This window comes from Anas acuta, chromosome 4 (assembly GCF_963932015.1).
Source record: "Anas acuta chromosome 4, bAnaAcu1.1, whole genome shotgun sequence".
NCBI lineage: Eukaryota > Metazoa > Chordata > Aves > Anseriformes > Anatidae > Anas > Anas acuta.
Window position 1 is genome coordinate 42,129,261 of NC_088982.1, and position 23,657 is coordinate 42,152,917.

At 35.5% G+C, this 23,657-nt stretch overlaps 1 protein-coding gene across 9 annotated transcripts in view; it reads right to left on the reverse strand.

The window, feature by feature from the left end:
• Window positions 1–23,657, reverse strand: part of TTC29 (tetratricopeptide repeat domain 29) — a 277,281-nt gene that overhangs the window by 47,577 nt on the left and 206,047 nt on the right. For all 9 annotated transcript variants that reach the window (XR_011096153.1, XM_068680902.1, XM_068680906.1 and 6 more), the window contains 3 exons: window positions 11,336–11,427; window positions 6,441–6,564; window positions 1,971–2,202 (listed from right to left, as the gene is read on the reverse strand). Coding sequence is in view for 8 of the 9 variants with exons in the window: in XM_068680902.1 (XP_068537003.1) it covers window positions 1,971–2,202; window positions 6,441–6,564; window positions 11,336–11,427 (448 nt within the window). In the remaining variant the exon portion in view is untranslated. The remainder of the gene's footprint in view (window positions 1–1,970; window positions 2,203–6,440; window positions 6,565–11,335; window positions 11,428–23,657) is intronic.

Genomic DNA, 23,657 nt, shown 5'->3' on the forward strand with positions numbered 1-23,657 from the left:
CTGGCAGTACTTGAATTTAAATGTTATTGTTCCTCCATCAGCCTTAGTATTTCTTTTGCTTAAGACTACAGAAACTACTCTTATTTTTTGTCACAGAAAAATTATCCAGTCAGGACAGAAATGAAAACTTATTACTTTCCTTCTTCATTTCATTAAATTCCCCTGCGGATTAAGAACTACCATTGTATCTTGTCTTCAGCTATTTTACCCTCAAAAAGACTGAGAAAAATCTAGCAGATTATCGATGTTGAGCTATTTGAAAGAGCTAGAAATACCATTCTATTATCACAGTAGGAATTTCCAAAGTGATGAGTTCATCACAGGATGCACAGACATTCTGCTGGAAGATAGGATAAAGGCTGTACCTGAAACTCAGAGCTGGTAGATCTTAATCTTGAATTGGTGCCAGGTCATGTTTTGCCAGACAAAGATATTAAAAATGTAGTGCCAGTACTAACTAGAGATTTGGCACACAAAACATGAAGAATGTTACAGATTGTGCTGACAGTGTGACACTATGTTTTCCTGGATGTAATCTGGGTATCATGAGAGTAAGCTTGGAGCACTAATGAGAAAAATGATATTGAACTGGAAGAGCTGCTAAATATGCAGTAGCCACAGGGTTCCTGGAGTTTACTGGAACTAAAATGAAAACTGTAATACCATAAGTAACAGAGGGTAAACTAGGCAGAAATGCTAAAGGAAGAGACTCTCAGCAGGCAAAACTTGTTTCTGCTACCATGCTTGCCAGGACATAAAGGGTATTTCTGATCATACTCTTTTTATCCCTGATGTCCTGTTAAAGAGGAGCAAGAAACTTGAGATTAAAGGAGCACATACCATTTCACGATATAAATGAATACCACAACTAACTGGAGAAAGCAATGTGTAAAAGGCTGAATGGAAAACCTTGTTAGGTGCAAGAAGTAACGTACATGTTAACAAAGATCATCCTAACTATCTCTTCAGGGCTCCTGTTTTTTTACTGTTTACCATTGTCAATTTTCATTGGTCTTGTATTTATTGTACCTACAGCTTATGAACCCCATGTGGAACATGTAAAGTTGCTTGACATTGGATTCTTTGGCCATCTCTGGTAGTATTCTTGGCATCTTCACTACATTCTGCACTAACGGTCTAGAAACTTACTATGCCTTGCAGGAGACATGAGCCCAGTTAACTTTGCCAGCCAGCAAAGTCTGTTCACGAGAATGCTGGATATCCACTTTTCAGGAGGAAAAAAAAATATCATAAATATTTATGATTTTTAGTCATAATATATAGTCAATATATAGTTATTCAAAAAGAAATGCATTAAGAAAGAACTGCCCTGTTACCATCATGGGAACTCTAAACAGTTTTTATCTCTTCAGCATGCCAAAAAGAAAGAAAAATTTTACCAATGCCAAGAGGTCTACTCCACACAAAATTTTCCTCCCTCCTGTAGTTAAAACTAGGGAATTGGAGAAATCACAAGAGTTACTTCCCCTTTCCCCAATGTTATTCACATATAAGGATGCCAAAAATAAAACAGGATGCTCTTCTGAATTCATTGCTATGTCTGCTATGTTAAGCAGAAATTACCTCTTACTTCAAAAAACAGAGAAATTGTTTCTCGATGTACTTGAAGAGCTGACTGCAAAGTAAGATTTTTTTTTTCTAAGTTTAAGATTATGATATTTGACTGAACTAACATATCACTGTTTGCCCAGAACTGTGATGTTTTAGAAAACAGTACTGAAAAGAAGTTATCATCCCCAGAAACTGTTTCTCCCTGATATATTGTATTTAAACCTATTTAATTCTGTCTTTAAAATAAGCACACAAAGGAGTAAATCTAACCTCCATTCAGTACAAGGGTAATCCAATAAGGTTAAACCCAGGAAATAATTTAATAAAACTCTACAAGAAAAATGACTTAACCATTGAGAACAATACAGCACTAATGTGTTTCATAACCAATGTCTTACCGACTGTGAGAGGGTCAGTGCACATGTCACTTCTGTTCTCCTTCCATGCCAGCAGGTACTTGAGGCTGACGGGATCTTCTGCTTCTATATAGCTGTTAAACGCCACCATCAGTTTATGAGTCTTCGCAATGCCACAGTAAGTCTTTGTTTCCCCCTCTAAGGGCAAATTATTTAAAATGCTTGCTGCCTCAAAAGCTTTAGTGAAATATTCAAAAGCTTTATTGTAGTTCCCCTAGCAAAGAAGAGGGAAGAAAAAAAAAAGGAAAGAAATAAAAGAATTGTAAAAACTGCTTGCAGTCACTTGTATTTACCTTGATGTTAAAACCTGCTCTCCTCACACCTGAGATGTCACAGCTGAGAGGCCAGCCCACAGAATGACTCATGGCATGGTATTAACCAAATCACTCTCGCTTGGTGTTTCCTAACCTCTAAAATGCAGAAAGCAATACTCATATCTTTTTCAGGAACTAAATTGTTTTTAGCTGTCTGTGTAGTATTTTGATCATGCAAATCACTTTATCAATGCTAAGTATTAACACTGATTTCAGTCAGACCTTTTAGCAATTTTCACTGTTGTTTCATGAACAACCCTGTGGGAGGAAAGGTCCTAATTTACTACTGTGATACTAAATTTTAGAAAAGAAATCTTAAAAATGAAGAAATAAAACCAAAAAGATGATAATGAAATGAAGCACTGAGAAGAACAGAAATCAAAACTTACAGATTTATGAGAATGGTAGTATGCCAAAAGATAGGGATATTCCTGATCAAACAAAAAGAGAAACAATAGGAGAAATTTGTCAACCATTCCTAAATAGAAAACCCAAAGAGTTTATCTCTTTATCTGCAGCCTACAGAAATCTAGCATTCATGTGTCCAGTAATGGTTGAAAGCATTTTGAGTTGGTAACACATAAGGTAGCATGCAGAAACTTTCTGCTCTAGTATTAGTATTGTCTAAGGTTTAAGTATTATACAGAAGGGATCAGATGACAATTTTGGCAATATAACAAGCTAAAAATAAAGGCTTTTGCAATGCTTTGAGGAATTTCAAAGGGACCTAATAACACTACCTGTGTGATTATGTGATAGCAAATGAAATTAATTCTTTAGAAAAAGATAGGTAACTTGTGCTGCCTGACCTATTAATAACTTTTACTGGATTCTCACTAACTCAGGCTCAAGAAGAAGGCCTTGAAATAACATGGGCAGCTCTGCAGTGGCTGCCCCTAAATGCAAAAGAGATCTAAAATTTAGTAAGGTCAAACAAAATATTAGCACTCATCAAAAATACAGTGGAGAAAACTAGGATAAACTCTTTATATAAATAAACAGCATATTAATAAAACTGGACAAAGTAAATACAGGCCAAACAACAAATATAAAAGAGGAATAGATGTAAAATTGCTACCAGATGTAACAGAGGAATAGGAATTAATTGAATGTGATTGAAAAGCGGGAAAAATAAAAATAATTCCAGATAGCTCTCTCCCCTCAATAGATTATTTGTGGAGAAAATCCCGATCACAAGCTTCCAAAGTGGAAAGTTAAATGCTCTTGTGGCCAAACAAACAAACAAACAAAAAAAAAAACAGTCAACAAACAAGACAAGGGGAAAATAACATCTTGGGAGCATGGCATTATGTAACTGTTCATCCTTTACCTTATTCTGAAGGAATCAGTTCTGGCTATTGTCAGAGCTAGAAAAATTTCTATGGCTATTCAGACTAATTATAGCTGGCTCTCTCCATGGAAGATGCCTCCTAGCTCTCCAGTTTATGAGGAATTCTGCTGCCCTGATGGTGCAAACTCCTGAATGAAAAGTGTTTTCAGAGCTGTCTTATCCTTTAATTCTCAGCTTGATTTAGAAAAATTAAAACTCCCTTCTGCACAGAGTAAAGAGGACAGGAACACAGACTCCACTTTGATACCTGTTGCTCTTGATACCGCTATTGGGGATCAAAATTTGTATGACTGCTAAAGGGTGTCTGAATTTAAAAAAAAAAAAAAAAAAAAAAGGAAAAGGATAAGGATAAGAGAAATTCAGATTCTGTTTTAATACATCAGGAGAGCAAAATCAGGCATATGAGGACTCAGCAATGAATAAAGAACAATAAGCAGTAGGGTAATAATCAGAAAGGAGAAACATCTACCTACTGTACTCATGAAAACTATAATAGGTTCAGTGATACGATTAGTGAGAGGAATGCAGCAAATCAGACTAGGAAACTCAAGAAAAGTGAAATGCGAAATGACAGTGTCATACTATCTCCATCAGAGTTTATGCATATTAAGTAAGGAACCTGTTTAAATGGGGAGAAATCAGAGATACTAATGTATAATATAAAAACAGGCATTTAAAAAATGAAACATACTGGTAAACAATCGTGACTAAAAAGCAGGAACTTAGTGTACAGCATTAAGGAAAGACAATGATGGTGACGGAATGGTGAGATGACAGAACTATAAAAAAATAGTAACCGCATGGACAGAGCAAGGCGAATTTGGTCAAAGCCACTTTGGGGAGGATAGTAAGTTATATCCCTGGTTTACTAAAGGTCCCCAAGGATAGATCTGGATATAAATAGAGATATCTGTAATTTGATGATACAAATTGTATCACCAGGCGAAGTAACAGAGTGGAATAAAAATACCCTAATAATAGCTTAACTTAGATAATACTGGCTATGACAGCTGACACCAACCAGGCAGTGATCCACGAGAAAAAATGTTAATTTAGACTCAGGATTAGTAAACATTGCTGACCTTGCAGAAAAAAAGTAGTATAGAAAATTGAGAACTGTAAAACTTTTTGTGAAATCTTTTTGTCTATTTAAATTCTATATTTTACATAGTCTAAGTCACTATATATTTTTTCCCTTCTATTCCCCTAACCCAGTTCAAGGCAGCAAATTCTTAACTGAGAAACACAATTTAGGGAACAACCCCAAAGAGGTTAATTATTAAAATATCACTTCTCATGTAAATGATTATTAGCAATGGTGTCAACAAGCAGTGAAATATAAAAGTAGTTAAACAGAATTTTGTTATTTGTTTTTCAAATTTGGGGTAGAATATTTAAGTACAGTGTCACACCACCTTCTACTTCAAAGAAAGTTTCAGGTCAATTTAAAGTTATTTTAGCAAGTTCTCAGAATTTCAAACTTAGTTTTCAATGGAGATTCTGCATTTATATTAAGAACTTAAGCAAACAGAAATCTCCAGCCTAACTTGGAGAATACGGAGTAAGACTTTTTTCAACTGCTTGTGCAAAGGGTCAGTAACTTCAGTAACTTCAGTCAGTGAGAGTTTTGCGTGAGAACAATCCTGAAAATAAAAAGACATTTGCGGGTAGTGTAAAAGCAAAGGGGCAAGTAGCCTGACATATTACACATAGAAAAGAAAACCTGTTAAAAATTGGGCAAAAGTTAGTACTTAAAAGCTAGAAAATGTGAGATTTACAGTTGCTGCCTGTTTGCCTTCATACATACACACTGAAAACAGCACTTTGCCAGTAACATGAAAGGTCCAGTTCTCAAATGTCCAGCATGATTTAGAAAGGGTATTTCTTTTTTTTTTTTCTTCATAGTGAAAGCGTTTCCTAATTTCAACATTGTCCAGCCTGTAGAGCAACTTCTATCTATTACCAGTTTTATCTAAATAATTTCATGTAGCACTTCAACTCTAAATCTTTCACTTCTGCACCTGTATTTTTAACTCTTTTGATTACAAAAGCCAAGTGCAAGTTCTGTGTCTTTGGAAGCTGAGTGAACGGGGAGGCTGCTACCCAGGCAGGCTGCCAACAGAACTGCTGCTTCTGCAGAGTCCACCCAAGAAAGACAGTTCAGAGACTGGCATGTGGCTCAGAAAGAAGCACCTCAAAAAACCTTAGGAACCACAATAAAGGGAATTTCTTAGTTGTCCCTACCCTACCTTAGCATTATCTGAATTAAATAAGCCAAATCAAAGCTGTCAAGCTAGATAGAGGTAAAAAGAACAGAAAACCCTTTTACTACTGACAGAGATCTTTGTCAAAATATTTGCTTCTGGCACCCATTTCATAAATTTGGCTGAGAGAATGTAAAGATGCAACCAAGCTAAGATTAAAAACTCCATATTCATTTGCAGTAATAGTATAAATTCATTTTTTAAAAAGGATCATTTTCAATGTATCATATACACTGAAATAATTGATCCATGATTTTCACAACACTGAACGTTTCTTATGATCTGAACTTGGAATTTTCATTCACCCATTCTAGAATGATATCCCATGTATTAAATACGTTGTGAAATTTTCACCCTACCCAAAAACTTAAGGCGTGTTTTTAGTCACACATTATTTTCTCCTTTGGTAACTCTTGTAAGATACAATATCTGGATCAAACTCTGCTGGTCACCTCATATGCAAAAGCAGATTTTTATGAGTTAAACTCAATTGTTTGACATCGTTACTACAGCCGGTACTTACTCTTTCATTGTAAATGTTCGCAAGCAATACACATGCATCCACCAGGCTTTGGCTTAGATGCGTATCCTCAGCAACCTTCATAAACTCTTCCAAGGACGTAAGAGTTTCAGCCACTTTTCCTTGACTAAAGCACAGGACAAGGAACAAAATTATTTATTCACTCAGATGGCTTCTCCAAAGACTGCAGATCTATCCCCCTGTTCCAAATTAACTCTACTTTGTGATGGCTCATCTGCTTTATGGTGAAATACGGATTGTAGTCTCAATATGGGTGTCTAGACCCTACCTGTACTGAAACCAATGAGACTAATCCACATGGAATATCCGAGGGCAGAAACTCCTTTGAGAGAAACAGAAGTTTTCTTCAGAAAATTGTGCCATTTTTAAGGGCAAGAATGAAAATGTAGGTGATGATTTTTCAGGGTTTTTGGAGTTTCCATTATTTTAATACTTTCTTCTACTGAACAGCTGATGACATTTTCAGTACAACTGGACCTTGCATCCTGAAACTGGACCTCACATCCTGAGAAGGGTAGGAAGTAGGAGTGCTAGCCTGCCATTAAGACTTTTTGTGCTCCTGTCATTTAGAGGTGCCATTTCTTGCTCTAGAACCCTGGTGGTACAGCAGCAGCACCATACAGTGCTGTCTCTTAATTCTGGGCTGACAGCCTTCTCTCAGGTGTAATGCTGCACTTTGGCTGGGTGGATCAAAGGTTGCTGGAGTCACACAGGGCAACCTATAAACTGTGGATTGCAGGTGTCACCTCCAAATCCCAGAGAGATCAGAGCAACCCAAGGTCACAGCTGAATCCAAGTTGAAAATTGGCTAATGTACTTTGACAATAACATTTGCAGATTTCCCTTTTTTTTTTTTAATAAAGCCGCGCACACTAACAATATAAGATCTCTGCCGTATGGTTACAAGATATAAGATAGACATCTGGGTTTGCCTTGTAAGTAAGGTACTACGCTCTTTTTCCCTTTAAGGCTGAAGTGTTACTGCAGCTGACCTCAATATTAGCCATGAACTTGAGTCACTAATGGAGGAGTGCAGCATGCTAAATGTCAAGCCACCAAGCCAGACAGAAAATACAGTCTCTTAATTAAGAAACTCACAGAAACAAAAGTTTCTGTAAGTGATAAAGAACTGTGATTTATTTTCTATTTTAAAACACCTTCAGGTTATATTCCTGCAGCAAATGACTGTCTGGGTTTTATTTATATTTTGTTTTTTATTATTAACTATGTTAATGATATGTGTTTTCAAAATCTGGCAGAAGTCTGCAATTCCCTGTCTTATGAAACAGAGTAATTATAATAATATGACAGAGCCTTCCATTGCACAGGAAACACAGTAAAGCATCACTGCAAATTTACAATATTGCAGTGATTATGTGACTGAAGTGAGCTAGACTGCTACAAAAGGATGCTAAAACACTGGAAACTAACATGTTTGAAGTATTCATGAATATGCTACTATAAAGCTTAGTTGTCAACCAGCAGAGCTGGATTTAATAAAATTTCCTAACTTATGTATTTAATATGAAAATATTAAACATACTTTACTGTAAACATTTACCAAATGTCAAAAAAAATCTAAATTTTAAAATTAGAAACATATTTTTTCAAATCTATCTTTTTTTTTTTTTTTTCCCTAAGAAGAGAAAATCAAATGTTTCCCCACAGAAATCCAGCATATGATTTATATAAGTTAAAGGACAAGGTTAAAGTGTTAGACAAATATTAATTCCAGTTTTTCTAGTTTTCTATATGCAGTGCACAGGTGCAACTTGAAGAGCATATTATATGGTATAATCATTAAATCCATTCAACCAGACCTTTGAGAGTTAAAAACATATATTCTGAGGAAAAGGACTCCTCGGTCCAAGGAATGAGAATGAAACAGTGCAGAATATTTGTGTATCAAGGTGATTCCAGTTTCCAATTGGGAAAACAGGACTGTTAACACCCACATCCCCTGACAACTGTCCAATTATGTATATCACACTTGGCCTACTGTTTGCAGTAGAAGTAATCAATAAAGGATGTGGTTGAGTGAACATAGATTTTGGTTGAACCAATGCATGAAAACTTAATCATTTACTCAGAGTGCAGAAATCAAATAGAGCAGGGATGAAACAGCCACTGAGGGGTTTGTTGATTGTGCCACCAAGTTTGTGGGCTAGAGGCTGAAAGTAATAAAGCAAATGGAATCAGTGACAGGAGAAAATGTAAAAAGGTTTTCTTAATTTCATGAATTAATAGAAATGTTTTCATGTATTTTTGGTCACTTTTTATATTTCACATAAAAGCTTATGTTCCATGTGTAGAAAATATAAAAATTGCTAGGGCATATAATGTCTTTCAGGCAAACGGAAATCAATTTGACACGTATCGGAAAGATGTTTCTCAAAGCTAGAACTTTGCTTACACCAACTAGCAGTCACTTGGTACACTTCAACAAGCTTTTGAAGGAAGTATTTTTAAAAGAAGTACTGCTTGAGATATTTAAAGTATGCTAGAAGAATTACTGAAACACTTTATCCTGCACAAGACCTGATAACATGATAAACAGGTCTTTCCTACTCAAATAACTAATATTTTATAGTTTCTTCCAAAATCTACATGTTATTTTATACAGCCATATACTTTCTATCTCCTTAGACATCACCTTTCTAAATGCATAAAATGCAATTTCCTATAGATATAGCCATTCATGATCCCACAGAACAGTTATGATGACTTCAGCAGAAGAGATTACATATCTACAGCAACTCATTTTCCAGTTTCATGCTAAAATGCCCTATGAGATTTTTACCCCTATTAGACTTTTATGAAAATATGCACCTTTTATAGGATTGCTCATGTGATTGAATTGGATGTATAAATCATTTGTCCACAAGAAGTCATTACCATGGTGGACACTGGCAGAATAAGTCAAGAACATGATGCTATTATGTCAGATTTTTCCCTGGAAAATGACATGCCTAAATGCACATGATAAAGATTTTCAGTTTGCCATGGTCTGTGGAAACATCTGCAGCAAAGATTTCAAAAAAAAATCCAAAGACATAGACAATTTCTGAGCCATCAGGGAGGGCTCAGCCACTTTTCTCCAACATGTTCCAGTCATCTCTTCTTAGATCAGGTAAAAAAAAAAAAAAAAAAAGTAAAAAGTGATCTAGCTGAGTCTGGAGACTGTGTCACCAACAGTAATTATTCATGCATTCATCCAATATTTTCTAAACTTTCCAGAAATTGACTCATTTGCTATATATCAGACAAGTAAATATCCAAAAGTTTAGTAAGGTAAACAGAAACTTGTATATTTAACTAATAATCTAAAAGCCTCTCTTTTCTTTAGCTTTTTTTTTTTTTTTTTTTTTTTTTTCATTATATTAAACTGTTTTTTTACACCCTCTCTTCCTCCAAGCAGTAAGGAAGAACAAACGAACTAAACCAGCACAATCTTGTTTATGAAAAATTCTTCTGTTGAGTTTTGAAAAGTAAGTTTGTTTGGAAAAAACATCATATTAGTTTACGGAAAGTTTTCTATTAGGGAGCATTACACAGCAAAAAGGAATTAATCTAGAAGGACTGCTTAAGAGAAAAATAATGGAGTCACAGAATATTTAAGGTTGGAAGGGACCTCTGGATATCATCAAGTCCATCTGCTTGGCTCAGAGCAGAGTCAAACAGAGGAGGACTCATGAATACTTCTGAGAGCTCTAACACCTGACTTTTACTGTTTCACTGTACCATGGGAGCCAAGTATGTAAAGTCACACATTGCAACTTGGTGTCCCACCAACTACTTCTTTCTCAGTTAAGTTTAAGTCAGTTCTGAAAATTGGACATGGTCTTCTAAGTCTGTTTTGCAGCTTTTTCAACATCTTATCCTGTGTGCTTATTTAGGAAGCTCAGAATATGAACAGCCATGAACTGCGTATCATAGAGATGAAATGAGCTGATTGTGGCTGATCCCTATATGCACTGAAAGGTCAACGCTCCACACAATGAATTAAATCTGGTGGCAAGTCCTCCTCAATAAACAATGTGCTGCTTTCTATCATGTGTCGCACGCACTGAAGCCCACAAACATGTGATTAGTGAAGGATAAACTGCAACTTTCCCTTTAATATCTTTTTTTTTCTGATGTCATGATAATTACATTATACTGCTTTATGTCAAAATTATTTGTGTAAGAACTTAGAGTAGTTACAAAATAATTCACCTGGAAGAAGTTTGTAATACCAAATGCTGAAATTAAAACAAAGACAAGCATCTTTTATGGCACTAAGGAACATGGTTTAGTCATGGGACTCAGGAGGTCAGTCTGATGGTTGAACTTGGTGATATTGAAGGTCTTTTCCAACGTATATGATTCCACAGTTCTATGATTCTGTCTTATTTGCAACAAATATATGTCTAGTTAAACATGCACTAAACAGAAATGCCTCCACAGAAAAAGTGAGGTAGAACAGTAAATGGAAATTTACAGAAGTCTGGAAAGATTACAGTGGGGCACCTACTTAAACATGCTATGTTCTTAAAGTTTTTCTTTTTTTAACCTGGAAAGTATGTCTAGATTTCTATTTTTCAGCAAGATCTATCCCAAACTTGTGAGAAAAAAATGAAAAAAGCTCTCAAAATACGGAAATAATAATAAAAAGTGCATATTACAGTTTATAGGTAAAGAAAAGCTTTGGATCATACACTTAAAAAAAAATTGTACCAGCTTAAAATAACTTTCAATGAAAGGGTCACTTACTGCAAGAAGGGCACTGCTTAAAATTTAAGCAGTCAGTAATGGGAAGCGACAGACCTCTAACAATTTAAGTCTTTCACAGTTGAATGAATCTGCACTGACAGCCAAACAAGGATATGCTAACCTACCTTACGAGGATCTTGGCTATCATTTCATATGCTCTTCCTAGGCCAGAAGAATCACACAGTGCTGTGAAGATTTTTACAGAGGTGTTCAAAATCTGTGAAGAAGGAAAATAAAACTCAATAAATACAATGCTAAGCATTTCCACATTTTTTTTCCCAATCTCTGTGTCCACATGAAAAACAAAATTAAAGTTTTTCCACCTACACTTTCTTTTTTAATTAATTGTAATAAGACCAGGTTTTTGATCATTACTCATAGTTGTTTGAAACTATGTAATAATTACGAATTAAAAAGATAAAAATTGCATTTAAATCCCTACATTTTGGTGCTTTGCAAAAACCAGGAGGCTGTTTTTATGAATTTCTATGAATCAATACCTTAAGACTATGTTCTTTGCATTCAGAGTTGTAGCAAAATACACTGAAATACAATTTAATATTATTTTTCTTTCTTTAAAGTGTCACTATGAGATCTTTTTTTTAGTACAATTCAGATGCATAAGAATTGAATAAATTATAGGTTACACATTTAAACCAGATTGACTTAAAATATTGTAGATAATTTTGTTATATTTCTGACTAATTATTCGTGCACACTAGCGATCTGTTAGTATTTGTTGTGAATATATTCCCTTATCATGTTCTCTCCCATAACTGAAGGCTTACAGCTGCTGCATAAAAACATATGATCTTAATTTAATTTAACACTGACGTCACCTGTATTGCATAATTTCTCTTTTCATCCTTTCTTTTTCCAATGGTGATGAAGGGAGAATACATATAAAATTAAATCGTATTCTTTCCTTCTTCCCTTTTTGTTGCTTGACCAACCTATTACACACATGAGAACACAGGAAATCTCCAAAGACTATCTATGGAAATCCTTTTTGCACATTTCCAAGAAAGGAGTAGTGAATGTCATTTACCAGCTTTGAAGGGGGATGGGAGATGCACAGGGACATATGACAGTATCCTGCATGCCCCAAGATGCCTATTTATGCTGAGGTAAAAGATAGGGCACTTTCTATTAAGACTGCATTCGCTGTCACTGGCAAAGTGCACGACTCAAAAGAAGACATCTTGCATGTGCTAACCCTATGGATGTCACCATTTCTACTATTGTTTCCATTACTCAGATATCCTAGCTCTTGAAGGTCTTAGGTGTATTGCCAGACAAGGCACTTATATTTAGTTAATTAAGCCCTGTGTTTACAAAAAGCATGGCTTATTAATATACAACAGACAATTTATCTTCCCTCAAGTACTTTCTTATCAGTGTTGTGTTCGATGTACATCAGCATTGCATCCTGTACTTGAAGGTCATTGTCAATTGAGTTATCGATGAATGATATGACAAAGAGAGTGAAGGCACTACTATTAGGAACTTGTCATATCAGTTCAGATCTGGCCCTAAACTGAATACATACACACAGTTGTGAAGGCCTGCAGTCTGTCCTTCTGATAATACAGGCCGATAAAAGTAATGTGCCAATGTGCCATAGCCAGGACAGCTGAAATAACAAGTTGGTTTACTATGTCTCTGCAACAGCTGCTAAAAATAAGTAAATAAATAAATATGCAAACTCACTCATTCATATTAATGAATAACACACATTTTGGTCCCAGCCTACTACTACTACACAAATTTGACATTTCATTATTAACAACGATGAAATAAAAATAATTAAATCATCTATATGAAAGGGAGGAAATCTGCACAGATTACAATGGAAAATGTACTCTTTATGTCTTCATTGCAAATAACTCCTCCAGCTTCAGGGAGTAGGTAGGGACACAGAAAAGGACACATTCTTGGTGGAAGGGAGCTGTGTAGTGCTAGTGCCCTTTAGGCTATACTTGCTCAGTATTCATTTATAGGGAGGATGTGAAAAGGGGCCTCATCGCCTATGGTGCATGCCTCACCTTCAGCACCCAGGATAGAAAAAGAAGTAGAGCAGGATAAAACAGTGGATTAACATGTTAGCATTAGAGGACTTAACCCAAAGCCTCTTGTACTTACAGTACAATTTTGATTTAATTAAAACCAAAAAATTATAGAATTTGCATGCTGGCAAATCAAGTGGAATTGATGCAATGATCTCTGCCAGAATCTGTGAACAGCCTGAAAACACCAAATGGACACGAAAACATCCCACTTTATTTTCATGGGATATTAACAACCAGTCCATCTATCTGGGTTCCTGTGAATACCATATAAGAAAAGACATGCTTGTGGCAAGAGAGTTCAGAGTGGGCATGGCTGGGCCATTCATCTCTCAGTTCTCTGACAAGTGGATAAATACTGGGAACACTGACCGTTTCGATCTATTGGAATTTATATGCTCCCATGAAAAGTTGTTTGGGATTTAGACGTAAGTATAGCTCAGAAACAGGTCCTGAAAAATATGAATATTCTTGCCAATCTGTGCAGAGGACAGTGACATCCAAAGGAGAGGTGGAACATGTCAATAATTAATGCTGAAAACTCCTACACAAATGTGCAGAGTGAATATGCAGTTTTACTGCATTTGTGGTCTTAGGGAATACAGCTGTCATTACGAAAAAAGAATGGAAAAACTGATTCAGAATAAGAATCCACTTGTTAAAGGAACATGCTTCTGCTCCAGTGTTACATAGTAAATATTGTGCATTAAAATGTCATCGTGGTAATTTTCCTCCTGGTAAGAAAATGCAAATAAAAATATAGAATATTGTGTAAAGAAATACTGAATGGGACTACATAAGAATTGGTACTATTAACATACATTTAAAGAGTGGGTTTGGGTATTACACAAATCTGGCTGAAAGTCAGACAGTTTGCAGAGATTTAAAGTTACTGAAAGGAAGATTTATTTATTTATAATCTACCAAGAGTTTTGAGGAAAGAAGCTGTTGCAATAGTTTTATCCTGATGATGCTAGGCTCGCCCTGTTATAAAATTGCCATACTGTTTCAAAGAGAGCTTGATGCTCCTACAAACTAGTGGGAAAAGATCACAGTACATATGCAGTTGAACAGATAATAATTATGTATGTTTTGACTTCAGAAAAAAAAAGGTAAGTAACAAAATAAAAATGATAAAAGCTGCACTGATTATGGTCACAAATTATGTTTTTGGCTCTATGTGGCCAAGTGCAAGAACTGTCTCAAATTTCCTACTTTTGTATGTCCACAATGGAAACATGGGTTAAAAAAAATAAAGTGAAAATCAAACTCAAATTTCAAAAATGAACACTGGGTTTCAAGCACCTGTTCAATTTCATGCAGGATTTGGGAAAGTGGCAGAATGAAGACTTCAACTTTGCCTTGCACGTTACAGATAACTGTTCTAAATGCCATCCACTATTATTTTGGCATATACAGGTAAAGGAGGGGAGAGGGAGGAATCATTTTTATCACTTCAAAAAAAGGAAATTGAAAAATCAAAAATAATTCTTGTTTTGCTTAGCACAAAAAGCTGGATATGGGTGCATCTGCAAGGAGGATAGCTACTATAGAAGCAGCTATTTGTTTACAAAAACAACCCTCTTCCTTTGCAAGTCTGTTGTGGCTACACTTTGTTACAGCATAGAAATAAAGCAAAGTAACAAGCTCTGCTTAAATCCTCAAACTAGAACCTGTTTGTGGCACAGCTCTTGCACTAATTCTCTGGGAAGTGGTGAATTTCACATTTGCCTCCTCTGCCAAGAAAAGTATCAGTCAGATCTCAAACCTAAATAAATTTCCTTCTCAGTTACCTCAGCATTATGCTAGTGTGACCCTCCTGGGGTTATGCCATTAGCATAAGACAGAATCACAGAATCATCTAGGTTGGAAGAAACCTCCAAGATCACCGAGTCCAACCTCTGACTTAACACTTACAAGACCTCCACTAAACCATATCACTAAGCTCTACATCTAAACATCTTTTAAAGACATCCAAGGACATACACCAACCCCTCCCCAAAATCTCACCTTTTATTTTTCATTGTTGTCACACCTACAGCCCTTTTATATATATGTAAATATACAAGCACACACCTCATTGGCATATACTGAGGACTCAAAAAATGGGATGTAGGCTTTGCTAAATCTTGATATGTACATCTGGGCATAATGGATGAAAGAGCAAAAATCGAAGGTATGAATTTATGTTGAATAAAGAATGTCTATCCAAGTCAACACAAGATTAATGTTCCTGCCAGTATTTTATCATTTTGGTAAAATACATTACTCTGACAAAAATGTGATGGGATGATATTGATTTATAATACTGTAACTTTAAAAACCGCAAAAACATAGTTCTGCTCTCAGCTTTGCACTTGATATTGTTGTCAAACTTTATTGGAAATACATTTATTTTGATTTCTGAAAATCTCTGTTTAGCCATTTCACAGCTGGTGAGCAGTAAAGATGCTTCTGCCTCATTTACAGATCTTGAACATGAATCAGACAATCAACCGCACCATTAGTCAAAGAGATCACTAGCTAATGATTTCTGACAGGCACTGCAGTAACAGGCCGGGGCCCAGCCTGGGTAGCAGCACCTGACAGTAATATTTCTGGAGCCAGCAAGAGGTGTTGGTAGACAGACAATGCAATCGAGTGAGACTCCTGGCCTCATACCACTTAGTACCTCTTACGTACTTTCAGAAAAAAACACATTGCCCTACCTGTCACTAAATAATCTTTTCCATACAGTCCAGTGAAAATAAAAGACAATAGAGCTGTATGCTTGGCATTTTGCAATTTCGCAAACTCCTTCCCTTAGCTCCCCCTAAATGCATATTTAAAAATACAGTGAGGATTTTTAAACAGCTCGTGCTGCAATTCTGACACTTCATCCACTCTAGATCAACAGAAAAATCAATCACAGGTTCTGTCACAGAGTTGCCCTCTGTATCTTTTGTATTATCCTGAGTTCACTACACAGTGAATCTGCCAAACTTTTGGAGACTGAAGTACCTGCACAACAGAGAGAGGGCATACACATTCATTCAGCTGCAGCTTCTTTTACGAACCCCACTTGTCTATAAGACGCAAAAGTATTCTGCAGGAAAACTACTTTGGCTTTAATTTCTTCTTCATATTTCTCAGGTTTCCTCCTGAAACTGCCATTTTTTATTTTCTTTCTATGCAAGAGACTTCCATTGCACATGGAGCGATAGGGCATTTTATTCATAAAAGAATACTAACACAATTTTTTGGATTTCTTTCCCCCAGTTTTCTGAATCTAAGTTTCCTGCTTTATAATCAGAGTTTACCCTTATTGTACTCAATTGGATTATGTTTTGATACCAGTGCAGCCTTCATCGCCACATTTCAAGTGGTGAACATGCCCATGGCTATCCTGAGTAAGGTCAAAGACTTCCACAATACAAATCCAGATGTATCCTTATTTTGGCAAAAACAGTATGAGGGAGGTTGAACAGCAGTAAGAAAATTTTATTGTTCATTTAATGTATTGATTATAGTAGAGTTTGTTAATCCCAGGAAAATAATAACACCAACGTCAACTGAATGGCAGGCCTCACCTTGCTAAACACTGAATGTATTTAGGTACAGAGAGCACCCAGAAACAGTACACTAGACTGTCTGCACGCTCACAGTTAAGGGATACTAAAACTGAATGCCATGTTGAGAAAAGGGGGAGTAATCCCTGATTTGGCAGAATTCTTCTCGCTAGTGCATAGACTTTTTGTTAGTACGTGGCTATTACTAAGGTGTTGCTTGGAGGACACTCTCCTGGAGAATTAATTGCTCCATACACTCCTCTTCCTTCCCATTATACTTGGCCATCAAGTGTAATATTTACCCTGGTGCTCTACAAAGTTGCACAGCAATACATGCCTCAATTTACTTATGGCTATATCTGCTTGATGGATTACAACCTTAGGGAGGTTAACGTTTCACTCATTTCTTGATAGTCTATCAGGATAAGATCTAGGGTTCTAGGTCTGTATCAAGTATATTTGTACACTTAACATAATATTCAGAGAACAGTTGTTTTGCTTCAGTTCTGAATGGACAATATGTAAATACAAGCAACTCATTAAAAAACTTCCTCTCCACAGAACCATTTCAAGCTTCTGTTGACTTCCATGAGGTCAGAAGTTCACCCTCTATGCTATGTTTTGCTGCACAGAAAACTTTAAAACCATGAAATGTACAGATGATTGAATAAATGTTAACTTTTGTCCTCTTTCTTATTCCTTCTGTACTACTGTTGTTAATTCTGGCCTTCTGTACCCCTTATAGTGATATTAATTCTGATTCCCTATATCTATGACTTTGTAGGAATTGTAGTCATCATCTTACTATTTACTATACTTCACTTCATAGTTTTCTTATAATAATAATAATAATAAATCAGCCAGGTCCTTTAGAGTAAAAACCTACCCAAACCTCAAAGCCAGGTATTCTCATTTATTATTATTGTACAATTTGAAGTCTTTACTGCAAGAGACATTATTCTAGTGAAGGTTGTTGCAATCTTTATTTAGTAGTGGAACGTAATGTTTTTCCAAACCAGCCATTGTTGGCATATTTCTTCAAAATAAAGCATAGCTTAACAGTCTGGAGTGAAGAAGCTTCATCTGTTACCCTTTAACAGCAATATAAGAGGAAAAAACAGTTTATGTATCCTTTCCATCCTGACAGATGTGACAATAGCTGGAAACACTATGCCTGCCAAGAGCTTTTATCAAGTATGTTATAACAACTAGTAATAAGTGTAAATAATAAATGGCTACGATCTTATGGGAAACGGTGGCAATACTAAACAATTTTTGGTACTTGCTGATGGGAGTCTGCTAGTCTTGGAATTCCCTGGCTTCCCAGTAGAGTTTTGGCTTGACAATAAACAACAGTTTAATACTTTATCTAATCCCAGCCAGGAGGTAAGTTCAACAGCAAGCTTTTGCAGATGTTCACATCCAATAATCTATCCATAATTGATGAAACAGGGAGGTCAGATGTAATGGTTGCTACTATTCCAGCAACAAATAAATGGTTATTGACAAAACAAGCCAGTGTGGCGCTGAGTGCTGAGCAGTGACAAGCATGAAACAGTGCTGAGACAGAGGTAGTGATGTGAATACAGCCCTTCATCTTGAGAATTCCTCAATATGATGTGTGGCATGAGGGCCACTCTGACACATAAGCAGATGGAGGTGACTTGTAAAGGAAAAATGAGATTCCGCAGGCACATAAAAGACAAAGGCAAAGGCGGAGAAAGAAATGAGAAAGGGGTGGACAAGACTGGATATTTGGGTAAGTGCAACTATATGAATTGTTCAGAAATGTTTTTGTATTAGCAGCACTGTGATCCAGATGTCTGGACTGCTTTTATCACGCTGCTGTGCCTACATGAATGTACCTGGCTGTCAGATTGCCGTAGCCTCCTAAGACCTTAATAACTGTACTGTATGCATGTGCATGCTTCAATGCTCATTACTTCTTAGACAAAGTACCTATAAATATCCTCCTTTGTGCTTATTAATATCTAGTCCATTTGTGAACTAATATTTTTAATTGCAAAAAGTTTTCCTAGCTAAAAGCAAACATACAAACCCTTAGATTTGCATAGCACTATGGAAAAATATTAGAGAAACTAGGAAGGTATGCAAAATATGTAAGTCAGCTAATTTTTTTTCTGCATATGTATATAGAAGTCAAGCAGAAGTTCTTATTCAGCTGAAAACCTCATATTCTTTAAATTTTAACCCATGTGAGAAATGTAGTAAAAGAATTAATAGACTGTTTTTATTGACTGAATAAAACTTGAGTCATTTACATGCAAATAGTCACTTGAAATCTTTTGCATCCATTTCAGTGCTAAAAGATAGTATTTTTACAATGTTTACTGTGTAATATTCTAATATGAAAAACAGCAGAATGAAATGGTGGCCATTATTGCTATATGTAGTCATAAAAAGATTTCAGACAGAAATATTTTAAATATTAATATTACTAAAATCACTTAAAGCACCAAGGAATGTTAAATCGATTTATTTAGAAGTACAATTTATTTCACACTTTGCTACCAATTCTTTTGATCAGCTCTGAAATAATACATAAGCTGAAAGCAAAACAGCAAAACAAATTGCTTCTAGCGAGAAAGCTGCAAGCTTTAGGTTTTAAAGTGGCACACTTCAGTGTTTTAACATCTGAGGTTATTTATCTATCAAAGGGCAAGTCTGAAATTCTTCAAAATCAGACGACTGAATTGAGACCTCCTCTTCTCCAACCTAGCCATCAATGGTTCTGATCAAGCAAAGCTGTTAAGCATTTGCTTACAGCTGAATATCAGTCATCTTGTTGAAGTCAACAGGAATAACCGTATTGAAATTTAAAAATGCATTTAATAAGTAACTTGCTGTAGCTTGAACTGTACCAACGTGAGAAACCAATTTAATTTGAAAAGCCTTACTTTATAGAATTTTTAAAAGCCTGATCATTTGAACTAAGCTATATGAAGGAAAATAAAGCCTCTCAGATGATGAATGTATTTGTATTTAAGAACTGAAATTCCAAAGTTTGTACAGTGTGGGTGCCAATGCTCTGTTTCTCAAAACATATGAAAGGCCTGACTTCTCTAAGTAAATTATCTAATAGAATTAAAAATTTCTTAAAGTTTTTCATCCATTTACTGCAGCTCTAGTTATAATACGTGTAAATTCTCTCATCGACACATTACCGGCAGTTCTTAAGATCTTTCACACTATTGTTTCTCAGATAATATACAGCACTTAGATGCAACTATCTGTTTCCCTCAATTATATGCAGCATTTAGGTTCCTAAGTTTAACACACCTAAGCGAGAAATCCAGCATAGTCTAAAGTAGATGAAGTAAATAACCTCTGTAACTTCTCTAAAAAATACAGTGCTTTGTCTCTTCTTTCCCTAGCCTGTGGGAATGAAACAGATGGAAACTTGTATATCATCAGTTATTTATTTATTTTATTTGATACTGTAGAAAAAAAAACCAACAACATCTTAAGTAGAAAATATCTGCCTTAATCCTGTATTTTAAGTTATGGAAAACAGAAGTTAGAGTTTTAGAAAAAAAACTCAACATGGGTAAATAGATGAATTGTAACCCTATATCTCATAAAACAGACACAGTATAGTTGTGAGCACGATTTGGCTCCTACCTGGCCTGGAAAAGCAAAAGGAAGAGCTATCTCCACTGGTCATATCCAGCACTCAGTACTGCTCCATCCTGTTAGCTATGCCAAAGAGGTAGGGGCAGAGCAAAGGCTCCATTCATGACTGCCAACTGCTCTGCCTTCCACGCCTCAGTGAAAAATGAATGGGAAGATATTGTTATTCCCTTGCAGAGCAGTTTGAGAAGATTTTATAGTTTGTCCTCAACGTTTGAGCATGCTCAGCATGTCAGAGCTAAGCAAACCTCCAGTAAGTGACATTTTGCTTCTTTTGAGTTCAGACATCATAATAGCAAGCTACAATATTATGGAAATGATTGGAATCTTATGAATAGTTCTCTTGATCTTAGGATAATATCTGTTACTACTATTTACTTGCTTCAGCACTAACATTCTCATTAATGTTGCACACCAGCCCCCTCCAGTTTTTCTGCTAACTCACACAGTGTGTGCATGCATGCATGGACACAGATGCAGGTGTGTGCAAGGTAATAAAAAAAAATATATCTTCATTTCATAATAGATGTCCTGGGTCAAAATTTTACAAAAAAAATAGAGTTCTAAGTTTGGAAAATGTCACAACTTCTAAATTCAGGATGTTTAATATGTATATTTTAAACAATGCTACTTTAGAACTATACATAAAAGCAGTAACTTTCAGACCATTTTGGAAATAAAAACAAACACACAAACCGAACAACGTCCTCCTCACAGAGCCCCAAGAAGTGGAGTTTTAAATTCATATTCAGATTCCTGAAAACACCAGTGGTCACATAGTCCTAATATTTGAAAAAGGTCTTACAGGTTTATTTAATGGAACGTATGGTCACAGCTGCAGCTCACTATCTTCTTGCTCTTTTGGGGTGTATATATGATCACATTTGAAGTCATAGTAGCCGAGATGAAAGTCCACACTTCTACTGCATTTTGGTAGCCAGTCTTACAGAACATGAGATCCCATGATGAGGAAGGCTGATAATAAGTCAATGTTGCATTTACCTTCACTGTTGCTATGGCAAGACATGCTAATGATCTGATAATCTTTTGATTGGCATGTAATGCATGAACTAATAGTTTTGCTTGTTTTACATATTTCATTTTTTTTTCCTCCTCAAAATCTATGTTTTTTGTGTAATTTGACTACTGCAACACTTCATTTAAGAGTGTTTTCTCACAAAGTGTATTATTGTGGTATATTTATCTTGACAAATCTCTAATTTACTGTGGGGAGCTATCCTGATGCCATTAACCAAGCAGAATATAATTTGAACTGCAGGCTCAAAAGAAAAATAATACCATGTTCCAAGGCAGTTGTAGTGGACACCATATCACGAAGGTGTGAATTAGTCTGGTACACAGAAAAGTACTGAAAGAAAACAATGTCATAACATCTCAGAGCTACTTGCTATTTTTTCCCCTATTTTTAATCAGGTTTTCAAGAAACTGGATCAAATAGGAAAATGATTATCCAAATTAAACCAACAGAAGGAATTCATCCTTCACTAAGAGACTGCCAACTTCCATATCCAAATAATAAAATAAACTTTTCACTTTAAGAATTAAGTGCTAAATTAACAAAAAATTGATTGAATGATCAGACTTTCACTTATTCCCTGAAGTTTCATCTCTTCTTTAGGATTCTCAACTCAGTTAATTCCTAATTTCTTACTTCCCTCAGTATTTGAGTCAGTGTATTTTGTCAGGGCAAAGTTCACCACCAGTACTAATTGCTCCCTTTTTCTTTCTCCATCCTATCTTCATCAATGCCTAGCAGTAGCGGAATCTCTCAGAAATAGGAAATTTAATGTTGCAAAACTAGCTCACTAATTCCAGACCCTCAAGAAGAAAATCTTTCTCTGTACCTAATCCACTGTCAGAGTCAAGATCAGTCAGAAGTGCTTACCTTCAAGGCTGACTCAGATTTTTGTCTGGTCTTTTATTCCTTAGATATGAAAAATACAGAATTTATATACGAGTACAGTTTTAAGAACAATTAAAAAACTGATTCAATAAAAGCAAGGCCCCTAGGAATGTTGAGAGCTTTTCTTAAAGTTGTATGCTAAATGCCTTTTCAAGCATATGACCCTGTTTGCTATGCTGAGAAGGTTATACTTCATCAATAATGGCTAAATATCCACTATAATGGATAAAGGACAATCTGACTGATGAAAAAGGCGAAGTCTGAAATAATTTCTATTCAATACTGTCTTTTGACATTTTTTCTGAGCCTCCATTTAAGTGTTTCTTTCTGTAGTGAAAACAATGAAAGCTTAAATCTAAACTCAGTTTTCTATCCAGACACCATCCGCAGAAACATGTCTTGAAGTTCAGCCTCCTAGCAATGCACTAGAATAGTAAGCAAACCTCAAAGGAATGATGCTCACTATTCTCAGCCACCTTTTACAATGCATGGGAGAAAAGAGGATAACATGCAGTCTATCTTTTTGAGTACTTTTACTTGCTAAGATCCTCCTTGATGTGCAAATTCATACAGACACATGGACATCATGTATATAATTAAATATAACAGATGCAATTTGATAAAATATACTATGAACAATCACTTTAGAATATCTGTATCCCAGATATATTTACTTACATTCTCTCTACTTGCATGAATTGAAACAAAATTTTCAGTTGTTTTGATACAGACTTCTTCAGAAATTAACTTTATGGTCATAAATCACCTCTGATTACTTTAATAGGGTCATTTTGAATGTGAAGATGCCTTTATAAGTTCATAAATTTTCTTGATAATTTTATGCCTGTGGCTTGTATACCATAATTCTGACAATTGATGCACGTGACATTATGTCATAAATTACCACATTATTTTGGCATGAGTCTCAGTGCTCAAGAACACCGTCTCTATTATTTGAATATGTAACATATCTGAAAGGATACATATATGCAGGATTCAACACCAAAAATGAAAGAACACTTCGAAATAAACAAATGTTCAGAAAGGTATGAGAACTGGAATCTTCCTGATAATTTGAGATGCGACTAATTGAAAGAGAAAAAAATCCTTGATGCCCAACACTTTGAAGCATTCTTGAGAGTCTAGTGTATATATAAATATATATAAATCCCATATCATTAGAATACTTTATGCAAGATTTCAAATGACACAAACGTGTCTCACTTAATACTTCACTTGTTATTTAAGCATAAAGAAA